This window comes from Anticarsia gemmatalis, chromosome 26 (assembly GCF_050436995.1).
Source record: "Anticarsia gemmatalis isolate Benzon Research Colony breed Stoneville strain chromosome 26, ilAntGemm2 primary, whole genome shotgun sequence".
In the NCBI taxonomy this organism is placed as follows: Eukaryota; Metazoa; Arthropoda; class Insecta; order Lepidoptera; family Erebidae; genus Anticarsia; species Anticarsia gemmatalis.
The window spans coordinates 2,473,404-2,492,556 of NC_134770.1; the positions used below are offsets into that span (position 1 = coordinate 2,473,404).

The 19,153-nt window shown below is 34.8% G+C and overlaps 1 protein-coding gene across 3 annotated transcripts; it reads left to right on the forward strand.

The window, feature by feature from the left end:
- The first annotated feature begins 1,808 nt into the window (after positions 1-1,808).
- LOC142984242 (lysophosphatidylserine lipase ABHD12-like) lies at positions 1,809-13,779 on the forward strand. Of its 3 annotated transcripts, none has more exons than XM_076131712.1 (10): positions 1,809-1,901; positions 3,969-4,087; positions 6,740-6,853; positions 7,943-8,083; positions 8,887-8,979; positions 9,319-9,453; positions 9,995-10,149; positions 10,532-10,699; positions 11,496-11,623; positions 12,242-13,779. In XM_076131712.1, exons 1-10 carry the CDS (start codon positions 1,882-1,884, stop codon positions 12,264-12,266), a joined length of 1,098 nt encoding a protein of 365 aa, XP_075987827.1. In that variant the 5' UTR covers positions 1,809-1,881; the 3' UTR covers positions 12,267-13,779. The 3 variants fall into 3 exon arrangements, with proteins under 3 accessions (XP_075987827.1, XP_075987826.1, XP_075987829.1); XM_076131711.1 differs by having other exon boundaries at positions 1,869-2,207; XM_076131714.1 differs by lacking the exon at positions 1,809-1,901 and adding an exon at positions 2,585-2,775.
- The last annotated feature ends 5,374 nt before the right edge of the window (positions 13,780-19,153 follow it).

Here is a 19,153-nt window from a genome sequence, read left to right on the forward strand (position 1 = left end):
GTTTACTTGTACCTAGTTAATAAATTTTGTTTTAGGCTAAAAACAATAAATTATTACTATTAAAGTATCGTATAGTATTTGGATTCCCTAAATGAACCAAAATATACTTGGGATTATGCTTAAGTTAATGGTGTCTTCCAAGGTACTACACTTGGGCCCGTTTTATTCAAGATCATTATTTTTATTCTCTTATCGTCTTATTACGGACAGACATGTTAAATTTCTTACATATGAATGTTTACGTCAGTATTTTAAATAAATGAATCGACATTACGTATTGTGAGATAAATGGGTCAAGTCCGAGACCTGATACAATAATACATAATCAATAACATTACTTGTAATTATTCAGTTTCGCGGATTAGTCGCAAATAAATATAAAATTTTATAAAAAATCACGTAATTTTTGTCGCATATGAACAAACAGTGACTTAAAAACGAACAACGGTTTTTCAGTAATTTTCAGTGTCGTGAAAATGTTTTTCAACGCAGTTTTATTAATTTTACTACCTTTAGTCAGTGCTAAAATAACTATAGACGTAGAAGTACATCCAAAAAAGGAAGATGTAGTTATAAAATACTCTGGAATAGACTACAAAATAATAACAAACAAAGAACTGAATGTTTTCAACGTAACTATGGATAAATTGAACGCAGGTATGAGAGTCGAGCTGGGAAAATATCCGGACGAAATATTTCTAAAAGAACCTACACCTTATGGAGATATATTTCAGAAGTTTAAATGGGAACCTGTTAAAAGAAGTCTAAAGGTTCACAAAGCTAAAGTTGTAGATATAATAAACGAAGATGTTGTGATAAAAACACACGAACATGTCAACAACTCTACCGAACCAATGAAATCAACACATACTGTTTACAAGTTTGTAGAAAATGCAGCTCTTTCAAGGTGGTTTCTGAACGGAATACCTAATGACGATATCTTTTACAATGTTACCTTGCATTATAGTTACGGACGCTTCAAATACAAAAATAAATGGCGAAATGAATCCACGCATAGTGCTTTAATGAACTTCGGAGCTACAAAACAAGGGATTATAGAAATAAAACCTTTTCAAACTGTAATAAGTAAACTAACTGCGACACGTAGCGTTCTATTTATTGAATTGGAATACACAGCCAAGTTAGTGGGAGCTGCGGTTGCGAATTTTGCAGATCTGTACGGAAAATACCATTTCTGGGCTCCATCGATTCAACAAATCATGAAAGTTGCTAACATGAGCAATGAAATTACTACGAGAGAACAAATAGAGGTTAGATCCTATTTGAACCCAAGGTTGAACGTCTATGATAAGCTGACTGGGGAGATAGTGGAACCGATTAGAAAAAAACGACCTTTAATAAGAATACTGCGAAATAAAAAGGGAAAACGGATTTTGTACACGAAAATAAAGAAGCCTAAAAAAGAAAAAGATCAAATAAAAAAAAGCTGACTAATCTTGTTATCTCGTTTTATTTTTGACCAGACTACACATTTTCTTAGTTTCACTATATAATTATGATCCATTCTCTTCACTAACCAACCATTCCTTTTTGTCCATTATTTTGCTATGAGATAAAAAGACACAGCAGAAAAAGGGCCAGTTTTACAGTTAATATGTAGATAAATGTCAGTAAACCTATGTGCTCAATAATGTGACAGTAATGGTATAGTGGTAATGTAAATTTAGACTTTTAATATTATCTTTTTTTTTATTAAAAAGACCTAGGAAATAAAATTGGTATTGTTTTAATGAAAAATAGGTTTACTATAAAACGTAGCATGAAAAGAGTTTTTATTTCCGAACGTAAATGTCAATGTCAAGGTGACAATCGTCTGTCATATTGAAGTCAGAATTATTTTCCGTGATTGTCAAAAATCAAATGTCGTCAAGAGTTCGAAGGTTCGATACATGAATTGTATTTATTAACTTTAATAATTCACCGTTAACCGTTTATATTAACATAAAACAAGCGAAACGTGTGTAAAAATGTGTTAATGTAGTATCGAGAGTTTGTCCATTCATCATTAATATTTATTATTTCAGTAGACGCACGTATCCAATAAAATTGGTTGTGTATTTGTTTTTTTTTTTCGCAGCGGATTTTAGCTTAGTTTTTATTGACTAAAAAGCATCTGTTTTTTTTTAATATTTAATCATGGTAGATTTGCAAGGACTGTTAATATGTGTGCCTCTGTATTCGGCTGGGTAAGTAAACAATATTTATTTAATAATTTTAAATTATTTAGATTTTATAAGACCAAAATCTAGACTATTACAGCGGGATTCAATATGCAGGTCAGTGAAACTTTCTTATTTCAGATTCAGTGCACATCATTTTTTTTTATAGAAAGTGAAAGGTGAAAGTACCTATGCATTAATATTACTTAGCTGTGTCCTATATATTAAATTAACAGTTGTAAAACTGTTTCATCATGAATAATTAATTTTGATGTATGAAAACCTTTATGGAGGCAAAATAATAAATAATTTAGTTTTTTTTTTATTAGTTTGATATACCATAAACAAAGAAATCTATAGATTATTAATATCCTCCTTTCAATGTCTGTAATCAGTTGCTAATTACTTTATCAGCTTATCTTGTTCATTAATATCTACTGTTTTTTGCTAAACGGAATTAATATTATCTTGTCCTAAATATACTGTTACCGGGTTTCTAAGATAATAAGATTTCATGTTCTATTTTTAATTTCAAAGATCTTCTTTTGTTTATGTGGACAAAGATCAAATAAATGAATGATTAATAAATAATGAGGTTATATTAGTTATATATTATGATTTAATTTGATTGGTAATAGCTAATATGACATTTTGAGTGATTTAGTGCTAAACACTAAAGAAAGAAATGTTTTATTTGCAGATCAAAGATTAATCTAAGTGCAAAGTCCAACAAATTTTTGCTATTATGTAGTTAGGAGTATTTTAAGATAATTTGTTGTTGAAAAACTATACTTAACTTAATGGTTTATTTTTTTAAGTAGTATTTTAGAATTTACACAAAGTTTTTGTACAGTTGACATGGCTGAATTGATGTAAGTTTTGTTTCTTAAATAAGTAGGTAATTACTGTTTAATTTGTTGTGTTATTCCCACTCACTTGCTCTTAATGTGAAGGAAAACATCATGATGAAGTCTTTCACGCCTAAAAATTTGTTTAATACATTTATTAAGGGCATGCAAAGTCCCCAAACCACACTTGGCCCAGCGTGATGGATAGAAGGCCTAACCCCTCACCCTCATTTGGGAGGAGACCCTTGCCCTGCAGTGGGACAGGAATGGGAAAAAAAAATCCCACTCACATTATGATAATAAATTTAAAACTTGCATCATGGAGTTTATATAATTGAAGTATTGACTGCAATATTAAACAATAAACAGTAGTTTTGAAAGAAAAACTACTGAGTACTTTTCAATGTTATAGTAAATTCTACTTTTTTTCTTTAACATTATAAACCTACTTAGCAAGAATCAACATTAATATTTTCATTAGAGATGTTCTCAAGAACAATCATTGTATGTTGATTATACTCCTGCATGTTACTTATTGTATTTTTGTACTTTTAAATAATGTTACAAATAACTTTTGTTTGACTTTTAGATATTTTTAAAAATAAAAACTATTACTAATGCATGAAAGGGAATTGACATAAACTTGTTAAATTTTGATTATCACTTTCAGGAGATTTTGCTTACAAATCAGCCATTTTGTTTTCAGTATTCTTTATATAAGTTATCATAATGATATATGACTTGATAGTTTATTAAAATCCAATAAAACTTTATGTTGCTTTAGTAAAGGTGATTTTCATGCAACTGCAACTATACACAGAAGAACAATTTTTTGTTTTTGATAGTATTTAGTTTTTATATAGTAGTCCCTAAAAAGTAAATATGTAGTATTATTTCAAACAAATACCTACTTATAATAGTTATATTATTAATATTTCAGAGTGCTGTTACTAGGAGCGTCGATATCTGCCGGCCTGTTCGTGTTTCACGTGGGCGTAGTGCCTTTGATATTCAAATACTCTAAAGCGTTTAGGAGAAACCTAGTCTTCGCTAATTTTGGTAAGTTTGAACTTATTTCCCGTCTTCAAGATTACATTAACTATCCTGTTTACTTCTCCAAGTGAGGCGCCCATAGCCAGTTGTGCTCACCGGTCGGTAAACGATCTGTGGGTTAAGCAGCCGTTGGCGCGGTCTTTCCATAGATGGGTGACCGCATAGTGATATTTGAGCTGGGCGTCTCCGTGCTTCAGAGGGCACGTAAAAAGTCGGTCCCGGCTGTTATCTACTAAGGTAACAGTCGTTAAGCCATGTCAAAGGCCTTCTGGCGGCTTGAACAACTTTGACACTAGGTTGACCATACAATAAGAAAGAGAGACTTCTCCAAGTAAGCTCGAAGGCCTCTGTTAGGTGGATTTACGTCGGCAATGCAATGAGTAGAATACGTACTCACGGCATCTCGATTGCAAATCTGAAGCTTAAGCTATTAGACTACTTTGTTGTCAGAATTTTTGTTCACGACTTTTCACTTATAGTAATGCCTATAAGACCCTGTTCTTTCGGATCCAAAATAAGTTTATGAAAAAAAAATGCTTGTTTTAAAATGTTTCCTATTGTCCTACATAAATTCACCTAAATTCACATTGCACCCGACTTACTGGGTGGAACTTATACCATTTCATCACGTAAGTAAGCTGACATTAAATCACTTAGGTACAGTTATGATAACTCAAGACAAACAAATTTGCGAAAAAGTAACTAGCATTTATCTCATGGTGTTAAAAATGGCAAATAGTATACTAGCAAACAGTACTATAAAACGGTTGAATTACAACACAATATCTAATCCAATGCTTGTATAAATCGTCTAATTACGTAACAATTATCTATGCACATAATTAAGTTTAGCACTCCATTGTTATTTAAATGTAACGTTTACATTTTCCGCTAATTGTTTAATATAAATAAAAACCTATTGCTGTTCCAATGTCGGGTAAGTTTCTTCCCGAAAATATTTTTTTATACTCCAACTTAGCAGAGAGCCTTGGTGTGCACGATCGATCTAGATTTTTTTTACATAATAGGATACGGGAATTAACGCGAAAATACATTTTACCTTGAAACGCCTGAGGTTTGAACGCAGTTTATTAAGCACTAGCTGACCCGCGCAACTTCGCATGCGTCACATAAGAGTGAATAGGTCATAATTTTACCCGTTTTTGTAACATTTTTCACCGGTGCTCTGCTCCTATTGGTAGTAGCGTGATGATATTATAGCCTATAACCTTCCTCGATAAACGGGCTATCTAACACTGACAGAATTTTTCAAATCGGACCAGTGGTTCCTGAGATTAGCGCATTCAAACAAACAAACAAACAAACTCTTCTGCTTTATAATATTAGTATAGATTAGTATATAGATTCAACGCAAACGTTTTAAATTAACTAGCTGTATCAAACAGGCCACTGTCAGCTGCAGAAGCCTAAGGGCCAATGATGTTCTAAATTCTGAATTTAGTATTCTTCCGCCAGCCGCGAACTTTGCAAGGTACAATTTAGGAACTCTCTACTAAGTTGTTGGACTACATTCCTTGAGTGACGCTAGTGGAACTTTAGATTCCTTATAGAATTGTGTTAAAGAATGCCATGCAATGTTTCCTCTTGTTGTTTTCCTTTAATATGAAAACAAGTGATATTTATCCCATACACAAACACAATTTATAATACATACAAGTACAGAAGAACAGACACACACACACACATACATACATACATACATACATACATACATACATACATACATACATACATACTAAGGTACATACGTTCATGAAAGTAAGAAAAACACATGAAAACAAAATACTTATACCCATTATGAAGTAGATTAAAGATCTACTTTTAGGGTTCTGTACCTAAAGGATAAAAACGGGAACCTATTACTGAGACTTAACTGTTCGTCTATCTGTCTGTCTGCCTGACTGTACGTCCGTTAGTCCGTCACAGACTTTCACTCATTTTGGTTTCCGTTATAAAAACAAATCCTAAAAAACGTAATTTAATAAATACTTAAAGGAGCTCCCGTACAACAAAAGTGATATTTTTGAAAACTGTAAAAACGGAAAGTACGGAACCCTTCATACGCGAGTCCGACTCACAATTCGCCGGTTTTTTAAAGTATTATTTACTCAAGATTGACCTAGACACAAAACAATCGGCTTATTTCAATGTCATTTCAAAGACATTCATGAAACGTAAATACATTCAAATAAACCACTTACTTAAATATAACAATGTTACATTATAATTATTTCAACAGTGATTTTTTCACGGAAATAAGTACTAATACAGTTTTAGGTTAAGGTTTTGTATTCAATTAATAATAATGTCCTCCTAGTCGATAAATCTAGGTCCATAACCCTAAACTAAGCTTTTCTTGACGGTAAAACTTGGGAGTAATTCCAACAATTGGGGTATTTATTGCTTCGTTAAATTGTATTTAAGTTTTCTTATTTAAAAGCTTGAAAGTCTGACAACCAGTCTTACCGAAGGATATCGTGTTATAACCCAGGTAACTGGGTTGTGGAGGTCCGATAGGCAGTAGCTTCATGTAAAACACTGGTACTCAGCTGTATCCGGTGAGACTGGAAGCCGACTCCAACATAGTTTGGAAATGAGGCTAGGCTGAAAAGTATCCTAATGGGTTTGTTGTTGCAGTACAATGGCCGCTGCACGCAGACTTCGAGGAGCCGTCGTCGTGCGGCATCGAGGGAGCAAGGAACCTCAGCATCGAGTACCAGTCCAAGATCGACAAGTGCAAGGTTAAGATTGGTAAGTAGTACTATACACATCTGGATCTATTAGATGTCTTGTTTACTAGCACCTTATTATATGGGTTTAATTTATGTTATGACCAATGATCGGAGTAGGTAGATTGAAATGACGTCATTCATCCGAAACGTTAATATTAAGTCCAAGATCGACAAGTGCAAGGTTAAGATTGGTAAGTACTTAATGTACACACATTTAGACCTATTTGATGTCTTGTCTCTACGATTTCTACTACTTTTTTGCAACTTTTTATAAATCTTAGCAATTCTGTGTGATGAAAAGTATCCTATATGTTGCTCCAATACTTATTCTATGACAAGACCAAATTTTAGTGCAATCCATCCCCTAGTTTTTACGTGATGCTGGAACAAACAGACAGACAAAAGTTTTGAATCGGTATCAGTATTCGTTACTTAACATCATTGGTTTTCTTTTAATTATTTTCGATGTACGGAATTGACCTCTCTACACATTTATTATAAGTAATACATCATAGATATTGATAATAGCAAGCCATTGTGCATACGGGAAAAATAAATACAAAGGGCTTAGTATAGGTAGGTTAGTAAAAACTCGACCAGAAATAAAAAAACTAAATATTTTGTAAGTAAACAAAGTCATTAAAAGAGGAAAAAATCTTACGGACATTAAATTAAATACACAGTTTTCAGTCATCATTAAGGCAACAAGGCACTGACTGCCATGACATTGACCCACAACACTTTTTATCGGTACTCCACTACTATTATTTATTTATTAAACATATATTTAACAGTTATTTAGTAGATGTCCCACAAAACTACCAATGCAGTTTGACTGCACGATCGAAAATTATATTACACTAGCTGACTCGCACAACTTCGCTTGCGTCACATAAAAGAGAATGGATCAAAATTTTCCCCGTTTTCGTAACATTTTTTACTCGCACTCTGCTCCTATTGGTCATAGCGTGATGTTATATAGCCTTTAACCTTTCTCAATAAATGATTTTTCAATTCGAACCAGTAGTTCCTGATATTAGCGCGTTCAAACTAACAAACTCTAGCTTTATATGATTAATATAGATTATGACGTTCCTTTATTTTCCAGGTATGTGGCACATACTACCTAAAACAGTGTACGAGAAACTAAAAGGTAGTTTTGAAGCGAGCACGGACAAGGAAGAATTGAATAAACTATTAGACGAAGAACTGGCTCGCTCTAAAACACCTATTATGTTGTATTGTCATGGTAAGTACTTTTAATAAATACTCGACGCGTTATAAAATTTGGACTCCCTAATCCATACTAATATTATAAATGCGAAAGTAACTCTGTCTGTCTGTCTGTCTGTCTGTCTGCTACTCAATCACGCCTAAACTACTGAACCAATTTGCATGAAATTTGGTATGGAGATATTTTGATACCCGAGAAAGGACATAGGCTACTTTTTACCCCGGGAAAATTACGCATTTCCCGGTAAAATTCAGGTGGCGAACGAAGTCGCAAATAATCAATATAATAATGACATTAAATTAACAAAATTCCGTTGTCATGGCAACTATTTTAATGGCGGATATGCCTTAGCGTGACTTTGTTATATTAAGAGATATAAATAATTTTAAGAATATTTTTCGTGAAAAAAAAAGCATATTTTATATTATCACGTTACGACCAATAGGAGCAGAGTTACAGTAAAAAAGTGTTACAAAAACGTGGAAAATTCTGACCCATTCTCTCTTATGTGACGCAAGCGAAGTTGCGCGGGTCAGCTAGTATTTAATAAAACACGATATAAACTCATAAATATTGAGTAGTTTTAGGTTATCATTGTATATAAAAGTAGCAAAGAACTTATCGCCAGCATTTCAGCTAACAATTTACTGCTTGTTAAATATCTTTAGCTAGATTTATGAAACCCACATTTCTATCAACAATTCTGTGACAAAATCTATATAGATTTTTTTCGTAAATAAGTCCAGACAGAGATATATAGGCAAAGATATTATAGAGATTATTTTATTCGTACTATACAAATTTTTGGTTAATTTCAGGCAACTCAAACTCCCGCGCGGCGTCTCACAGGATAGAGTTGTACCAGTTCTTCCAGAAGATGGACTTCCACACAATTACATTTGATTATAGAGGTAATAAATTTCAAACAAAACACATTGCGCGAAACACATTTTGCGTGCGTACGACTACGTATACGCCCGTATCCGTATATTATAGACCGAGTGTCTGTGTACGCAAATGCAGATCTGTCGGTTATACTTATAACGTGCCTTCAAAATTTTTGTTAAGATATTCATGCTCTCTAATCGTGACCGAGGGATCGTGATTTACCCGGGGAAGGGTTTCCACGCGAACGAAGTCGCGGGCGGCTTCTAGTAATATCATATTTCGCATAAATAAAATAGCAAACAATACTATCTAAATTAAATGAATCATGAAGTTAGTTTTCAACTAGTAGTTAATATTTCCAGGTTACGGCGACTCCACGAACCTGAAGCCAACAGAAGCGGGCGTGGTGGAGGACTCGCTGGTGGTGTACGAGTGGCTTCAGTCCACCGTCGACAACGACAACAAACCACCCATATTTGTGTGGGGACATTCATTAGGTTAGTCTATAACATCATAAAGTTATAACTACATAAATATTTTGGGACAACTCACACGGTCATCTGATTCCAAACTAAACTGAGCTTGTAGTATAGTAACCAGACAACTGATAAACATACTTATATACTTTTAAATACATACTTATATACATAAATTAACATCCAGGCTCAGAAAAAATATTCGTGCTAACCACACAAATATTTTTCACGGGTGGGATTCGAACCCACCACACGCGGCGCTACGGTTATTGCGGCGAGATGACCACTTTAACCACTGCGCCAAAAGTGAATACAAAAGTTCGGATTGTAAATTTGTTTAACTTTCACGCAAATGTTTAAAAAAAACATGAAAAATAATACAAATTTCATTCTACAGGCATTTCCCAGTTTCTAAATCAAAATCAAATCATTTATTTATTTAGGTCAAATATTGACACTTATGACACGTTACAATTACTGAATCTACCTCTAGCTTGGAAAGGGGGTAGAGCCTTATGAGAAGAGATGAGAATATTCTAAAGAAAATTGTTATATATTTCAGGCACAGCAATATCGTCTCACTTGCTAGGCAATCTGCCAGAGCTATCTATAACAATACTGGAGAGAAGCAAGCCCCTGCCGATGCCCAACGGACTGATACTTGAAGCACCCTTCAATAACTTAGCCGATGAGGTCGCCAAACATCCGCTCTCTAAGGTAAAATCCCTCTTAGCTATTTACAATTACATATTAGGTCGGCGAAAAAGTATTTTCGCATTATAGTATGTATGAACTTGTAATAAAATCTTTTCTTTACACAAAAAAGCTCGATATTTGGGTATCTCACGAGCTTACTGAAAGAAACCTAATGAACTGTGTTCTCATTTGTGATTCTTGAAGTCAAAGAGATTTTATTACAAGTTCATACATACTATAATGCGAAAAGACTTTTTCCCCGACCTAATATTATAACAGCTCTTCATTTAAACATATAAGGCCTTTCGGGCGGCTTGAACAACTTTAACACTATGTTGACCACTAGCCATACGATAAGAAGAAGAATAGATCTATTATATAAACTTAATTATTTATATTCCAGCTAGTAACGTGGCTGCCATACTACGAGGCGACGTTCGTGGCGCCGTTCGTGCACAACACGGAGCAGACGTTCAGGTCGGACGAGCACCTCCGCAAGGCGCGCTCTCTGCCCGTGCTCATACTGCACGCCAAGGATGATGTTATCGTGCCCTTTGTTGTGGGGCTTAAGGTACTAACACTATGTTTATATTTATTGTATTATTATTTATAAACTAGCTGACACGGCGAACTTCGTACCGCCTAAAATATGCAAAATGAAATGTCTATTTTTCAATATTTCTGAGAGATTTTTTTTATGTTTTTTTCCGTAAGAAGTAGGAGAAGGTCCTAATAATAACAAACACAACACAAAAATAATTAGTAAAATCGGTCCTGCCATTCACGCGTGATGCCATGACCAAGGAAAACTGGTTTCAATTTTATTTTATATATTTATATATTTATATTATAGACGTTAATAATGAAAAATAAACAGTGATAGATGAGTGGTATAAGTTGGTACCTCCCACGCAAGTGTTTGCAGGTTCAAACCCGAGGCGACACACGAATGATTTCGAAGTTGGGTGTGTTTTAGAAATAATTATATTTTTTTTTAATACATTTATTGAGGGCATGCAAAGTCCCCAACCGGCACTTAGCTAGCGTGGTGGACTCAAGGCCTAACCCCTCCCTAGTTTGGGAGGGTACCCTAACCCAGCAGTGGGACAGTAATGGGTTAAATAAAAAAAAAATGTATTACTATCTGTCTGCTACGTGAAAGTAATGTAAATTACGGAATTTAAATAATAACCCTGCAAAACTTCATCGAATTATTTTCAACATTTCTTCTGTGAAATTGCAATATATAGGGTTCTTTCCGGTATACATACTTATCATTATGGTCTAAATGCTGCGAAAATTGATTTCATTAATCATATTAGTAATAGTTTCATTTATAATAAAAATATTTTGTATTATAATTCCAGTTGTACAGATCGATCCTGTCTTCCCGCTCGGAATCGGACGCGGCGGTGAAACTGCACGCGTACGACAAGCGAGAGAACCTGGGGCACAAGTATATATGTCACGCCAAGGATCTACATGAAGTTATAGGGTAAATATCCATCTTAATAATATTATAAATGCGAAAGTTTGCGAGAACGTAGTTATGTATGTATGGATGTTTGTTACTCTTTCACGCAAATACTGAACCGATTGCGATGAAATTTGGTATATAGATAGCTGAAAACCCAGAATAACACATAAGTTATCCATATATTACGCGATTATTATACTATTATATATATATATATAAAAATGAAACCCGTTTTCCTTGGTCACGGCATCACGCGTGAATGGCTGGACCGATTTTACTAATTATTTTTGTGTTGTATTTGTTATTATTAGAAGAAGGTTCTTACGGAAAAATATATTAAGAAAATCTCTCAGAAATATTGAGAAAATAGACATTTAATTTTGCATATTTTAGGCGGTACGAAGTTCGCCGGGTCAGCTAGTCAACTTATAAATATGATTGCCATTTATCTCGAAACATGCTCAAATTGCCCAAACCGGTGGTCATGTGTGAATACTAATAAAACAATGGAGGTTTGTAGGGATTGTAGCAAGTGACGTGCTTTTGCCTAACACGTATGAAAAGGCGCAATTTTAAATACTTTGTAAGATTTTTTTCCTAACATTTTAACTTTAATTTTTATTTTATTTTTCACAGATCGTTCGTAGTAGAAAATAAATAAATGAACAAAAGATTGAAGAAGAAGCCTTACTCTACTATCCGTCGAAACAACGTGATAATTATATAATATATAGGACAATTACTACCCAGTTCCTAATAGTTATATACTTGTAGCTCTCTTGTGACTAATATATAGAGATATAGGGCTTACCCCCAGTTTCTGAGGTACATTTAGCGGTAGTTTATATATTCAATAGCGTTTTTTTTATATGAGTTTAAACGCTATTGTATAGATAAATCACCGTTAAATGTACATCCGAAACCGGGGGTTAGTGTTGAATGCTGAAACATACATCAACTTAAAGCAAGTCTTATGCCACAAGCGTATTCTAGCGAAAGATATACTTGTACAGGTTTAAAATGGGAAATTTTAAAATGTTTGCTGATTTGCACAAGTCCAGGATTTGCGCAAGTGCTAAAATATAATCAAAAATCATATCTTTCGTTCATTTAGGTCAAATACAGTATGAATTTACCGCCAGCTCAGAAGATAGGGCCAATGAAAAAAGCTGATAAGAGACCGAGCAAAACACGCTCAAGTATACTAGTACAACATTAAAGCCCAGTTTCACCATTAGATATATATCAGATATCTTGTCAAATAGAATTTTGACAGTTGTTTTGATTATTTTGTTGGCACTTTATTTAGCAGATAGGTTAATACTCAGTCAAAAGCTATGAAACCGGCCTTCAGACATGCAAGTTAAGCTAAGTTTTGAATTGAATAGTGTATAAAAGGAAATTTGATAAAAGTTCTGTACTAAGCCCCGTATCTCTATAGAATTTTTTATATTTATGTATATTATATAGTGCCTACATAAGGATATTAGGTCCACACGAATGCCTTGCTTAAATAAAATCCTAATATACCGATATGCCGATATGCCACCGATATGCTGGCTGCGTCGGCAAGTCGGTTACGATAAGACCTAATTTCGACACTATCGACTAAACGTCAAATACTCGATACGACAGTATCGAACTTTTTTACGCGATAATTTTAAGAGCTAGGAACATTGGGAGACGTGCCTAAATAATGGTTACTTAGTAGATTATAAATGGCTGTAGGTTTTCACAATTACGTATTATTATTGTAGATTTATTTAATTGATTGTAAAATGAGACTGCCTTTGTGGTCAGGGCTGGTCGTAGATTCGACTTCTGGGCCAAACAAATGTGCTATTGGTATTTTCTAATTTATATTGGATTATTCTTAATAGCAGTCTGAAGTTTAGTAACATGCCCGGTATATGACAATAGACTCCCCCAACATGGGGCTGAAATTGTAAATGGCGAAACTTGGGTGTATTTCATATACTTCTGCCTATAGTTTCAGGTTCTAGGTGTTGTGTTATAAATAAATAAATAATAGTAGGTATTAAATACCATTGATTTGTCACAATTAATTGACCGACTGGTCTTACATGTAGCAAGTGATATTACAATCTGTTTGTACGCAGTTTGTCGTTGTATTATTTATTAAGTTGAACATCAATAAAGTTTGTTATGTAATACATTGGAGTTGTTATTTACACCCTAGTATAGGATCTTCTAGGATGCGGTTACCCTAAACCAGAAGACTACAGGCTGCTTCCGGTGGGGTGCATAGCAAAACTTATCAGTTTTGCCCTGCCCCCCAACGTCTAGAGTAGCAAAGGAGGGGGTGACACAAAGGAACAGGAATGGTCGAAGTGTCAGATAAGATAACACCTTAATATATGGAATCAAATTGTACTCTACCCGGAAGAAGTCGGGCCAGTCCCATATTAGGCCTAACTCCTCTCTCATTACGGGAGGAGACCCTTGCTCAGCAGTGGAACAGTTAAGAGTTATTTTTTGTAATTAAATTTGTAAGACATGTGTACCTTTTGTTTATCTTTTCTCAATTTTAAGCATAGATCATAATAAAATTATCAATTTTTACCACGCTTTGAACCGTTGTTAAAACCTCATTTACACACACTTACATAATATTACGTCTTCTTTCTATATAGGTAGGCAGAGACCAAAGAACGCCTCTTGGTACGATCCGAGAAAACTTCTCTTGCCTCATTCACATCCATACGCCTTTATTTCGTTGCAACAAAGTTCATAATCGAGGGACAAAATAACGTACTTTTATCGCAAGTACTTAGTACTAGGTGGTTGTTAATTTTAGACTATAATGTGTAATTAAACTACCTACTTAATTAGCATTCATATACCTACTAATGGTAGGCGTTTTTAGATATATATTGAGTTTTATATACAGGGGCAACTGAGGTACCTAGATACGATTTGATGTTTTTGGGTCATCGACTTTTAGCAAGAAAAATAGTCCTTTTGTCATGGAAAGCTTGATAAAAGCTATTCTATACTTAGAATCTTTCCCTCTTATTCATAAAAAGATATGAAGTTATGAAAGGCTTATAAAGTGTTTTGTTTCTTTTACTCCTTAGCGAAATGAAAAATAGAAAACATATAGTAGATACTCAACTAAAATAGGTTTATAGAGTGTTTATGAATAAGAGTGTAAATCTATATTAAGAAAGTAACTCATACTATTTTCATAAAAAATTTAAACACTGTTAACTAAATCCAACTTTTGGTTCAGTCTCTAGCTAAGCTTGAAAATATCTATCGAACACCCATTTTAGTTCTTATCAGCCTAACCTTTCTTCCAAACTATGTTGGAGTCGGCTTCCAATTCCATTTACTGCACGTTTGGCGCAGTGGTTAAAGTGGTCACCTTGCCACTATAACCGTAGCGCCGCGTGTGGTGGGTTTGAATCCCACCCGGGACAAATCTTTGTGTGATGAGCACGAGTATCTGTTCTGAGCCGGGATGTTAATGTATTTGTACAAGTATGTATTTCTGGGGGCACGGAAGTGCCCCCGCAAGTCGAGCAAAAAAAAAGCGGCACGGCCGTAACATCCTTTTCTCGAAGCAATTCGGGCTATTTTTGACCCCCCCATAATTTCTTTGTGGATAAAACAAGAAGCCTGGATTTTCAGCAACTAATCAGTCATTGTATAAACACGGTATATTTAAAATTTCAGTCAATTCGAACCAGTAGTTTAAGAATGACAACTTGTTAAAATTTTGATTTTTGTCACTCACTGATTCACTGACTCACTGACTCACCGATCATCAAAAGTCTAAGGTACTTCGAGCAGACTTAGAAGCTTAAAATTTAGAATACAAATAGGGTTTACTGTCTTAATCATGGGAAAAATTAAATATTTTCTAATTTCGGTCCAGTTTTCTAAATACACCAACTGCAACAATAACTTTGTAATCCCATATAAATGTATAAGATTACAAGGTTACATTTGCAGTTAATGAATTATTATTACTGTAGAAAATAAAATAAAAATAAATAGGTGTAAATAGGTACCTACTACATGAGGCATAACGAGAGGGGGTATAGGGTGGGTGAGGGTGTTTAGCCCATGAAACTGAACAACATTCCCATAGGAAAATATGTTGAATTATGAAAAAAAAACGTCTTTCCATACAAATTGGACTTATGGTCGCTCTACAAAAAGAAGTGAGATGCCATCAAAAACATTCTGTAAAAAACCTCAAGTCTCGCCGTAAAAAGTTGTGAGATCTATATAATACCAAGTCGATTAATCTATTTAGTCTCTACTTAAAGGACCTTCTGTCTTAAGTTATTACGTATGTTATTATCATGCCAATTTAAAAAAAAAATACCTTTAAAACAAATAGATCGACTTGGTCATCGCAAGAAAACACAAATTTGCCATTAACATTTCAGGAGCATTAACTTCTCGTCGTGCTGTGTAGTGTGATACATACTAATAATCAAATCATGCGATGGCCAGGTCGGTCTATTTGTTTTAGAGGTATTTTTTTAAAAATTGGCATGATAATAACATACGTAATAACTTAAGACAGAAGGTCCTTTAAGTAGAGACTAAATAGATTAATCGACTTGGTATTATATAGATCTCACAACTTTTTACGGCGAGACTTGAGGTTTTTTACAGAATGTTTTTGATGGCATAGATATATACATGTATGTTTATCTGTTGTTTGGTTACCATAGTACAAGCTCTTCTTAGTTTAGAATCAAATGACCATGAGTGAGCTGTCCAATGATATTTATTATTAATCTCACCGGATGCAGCTGAATACCAGTATTTTACATGAAACAACTGATCGACGAAAAGCCTATGAGTACGAAAAACATCCTGTATCACAAAGGACGTTTGAACCAAATAATGCTCATCATGATATAAATAAATTAACATAAGATGATAGGCCTAGGTATATATAGGTATAGTATCGCAGTATGAGAACAGTTCTGTTCAGTTTGTAATACAACTAACTACAACACAATGAGAGGAATCATCTTTACTTTCCTACTACTTACATTGGTCGCTGTGGTAAGATGGATCAGTTGTTTATTTTCTTTAAAATATTTAGACATTTTCTCATGTTGTTGGTATATTATGTCATTATAGGAAAATATGTGACAAAGCTTTGCATGTCTGAGAGTTTTTTAAACAGTTCCTAAGGGGATGCAAAGTCCCTATCGTCATTAAAAAAAGCAAATGGACTTTCCCGTGGCACAGTGATTAAATTGTCAGGCCACTATCATTGCGTCAGTGGGTCGTAAGTTTTCTTCCGACACGAGCCAAATATTTATTTTTTATCGATCCACATATATTTCCTATCATGATATACTTTTTATTTATTGTTTGTTAAAGTTTCCGCGACACAAACCGATTCACGATTCGAAAGATGGTTAATGAAAATCATACATTTTATTTGTAGTTAAACTATCAGTATAATTGTTTGTGTTTACAGACCCTACAGGCAAAATGTGGTTGTCGTCGCAAGGGTGGTATGAGCGGTGGTAATGGTGGTATGCAAGGCGGGAGCGGAAGCGGAGGTGGCATGGCCAGCGGTGGAAAGGGCGGAAGCGGGGGCGGGGGCGGCAGCGGCAGTGGAGGCATGGGAGGAAGCGACAGTGGCATGAAAGGTGGTAGTGGCAGCGGCAGCGGTAGTGGTGGCAAGGGCGGTAGCGGCAGCGGAAGCGGAAGCGGGGGCATGGGCGGTAGCGGCAGTGGAAGCGGAAGCAGGGGCAGTGCCACTCCTAAACCTAAAAGTGGAGGTATGTAGTTCTTAGTTTACACTTAAATTATAATATGCTTCTAAATACATACTCACATAGATACATTAATAACCAGGCTCGTGTTACTCGTGCACATCACACAAATATTTGTCCGGGGTGGAATCGAACCCGCAATAACATTAACATTAGTAACTTTCGTACCTATACAACACATACCTAACTTCGAATGAAAGTGTGAAAGTTTAAACTCTCAATGACGAACGGATGGTGTACGTCTATACCAATTGAAGCTGAACTGCTGGGTTTATGCTTCACCACAGAATAAATAACTGGTCTAGAGGTTCCACACATTGTTAATTATATTTTTTTCTTCTAGGAGACGTGAACGTGGGTGTTCTGGACCCTACAATCAGCGTATTGGACAGTTTGCAAGGATTGTAAGCACCGAGTGAGATTCCAGCCTTCTAAACTGATGTACAGCGATAAATGACCTTAGATAAATACCTACCCTTAAGTACAATAAAATAGATATCAAAATACCCGCATTTTATTTACCTTAAGAATAAATTTGGAAGATATAGAGATTCTATGTTTAGTATAATAGGTTGATTGAATATAATTTGACTTCAAACTAATTTCAAAACGTACTCTTTTTATGTTCTTTAGTTCAAATAATTAGTTTGCGTTTTAAATGCCCTGTCGACACTATACCTAAGTAAGTACATATATTTCAAATGTAATCGATCACTACAGTTTGTAACTTAGTGAAGGGTCTTTGCATGCACGATCTATCTTGATTCTAGATTATAATAAATTAGTAATTTGGTGTTCTTCCATTAAAAGCTAGCTGTATCTGTACAGGCCTGCTGTGGGTAACTGATATTCTAAGAAAAACTATATTCTTCAATTTTACATGATTTTCGTTCTTTTAGCGTCTAAAACCAAGTCCTGGGTGTAAAATACTGACATTTATGAGTGTCGAAGTTACAGTTAAGAAGTAGTATGGAAGGTTGGTAGAGCCGATGAAAGGAGCTGGCTAAACTGGGTCACTCTTAAATCGCCAAGCTTTTTAAAGCCAATTTTCTATTACAAATATCGATGGTGTAAGGAGTTACGAATAAAGAATACATACTTTCTAAAAAATGGAATGGAAACCGTCTCTAAATTTCTAGCAGTTACAGCTGAACCAATTACTTAAAGATTAAATAATGTAAGTACGGCTTTGGCGCGCTGGCCAGTTTCATTCAAGCCAGCCAGCTGTGTAATACTCTGTTTATACTAGTTTATAGTGTCCAAAGTGTGTGCACAATACACAGGTACACCCTCTAATCCCACTTTCAAAGTCCGGTGGGGCGGCGAAACCGACACGACCAGTGAGAGTTCAGGCGCAGGGCTGACGGCTTTATGTACTTCTCAAGACATGGAAGTCTAAGACCTCAATTTCCTAACTCAGTGCAATTCCTGAGAAATTCTTAACAGAAAACCCTGACAAAACTTTTTGCCTCGACACGGAATTTGAACCCGAGACGTCTGCACCGTGGTCGCATTATAGAGAGGCAGTCACTTAAGGTTAAGGTAGAAAAGAAAATAATAACTAGTTAAGTAATATCGATAAAGCTGTTAGATATCAGCTGTTTGGAGCGTCAGTTACTTGATAAATATCAACCAACAAATAAAATTTTACAAATAATTCCTTTAATTTGATGGATGGCTATAGACAACAAACGACCTGAGGAGTACTCATGTCAAAGCTGTTAAAGCCGCCAAAAAGTTTTTTGACACAACTAAACAATTGTTATCTTAA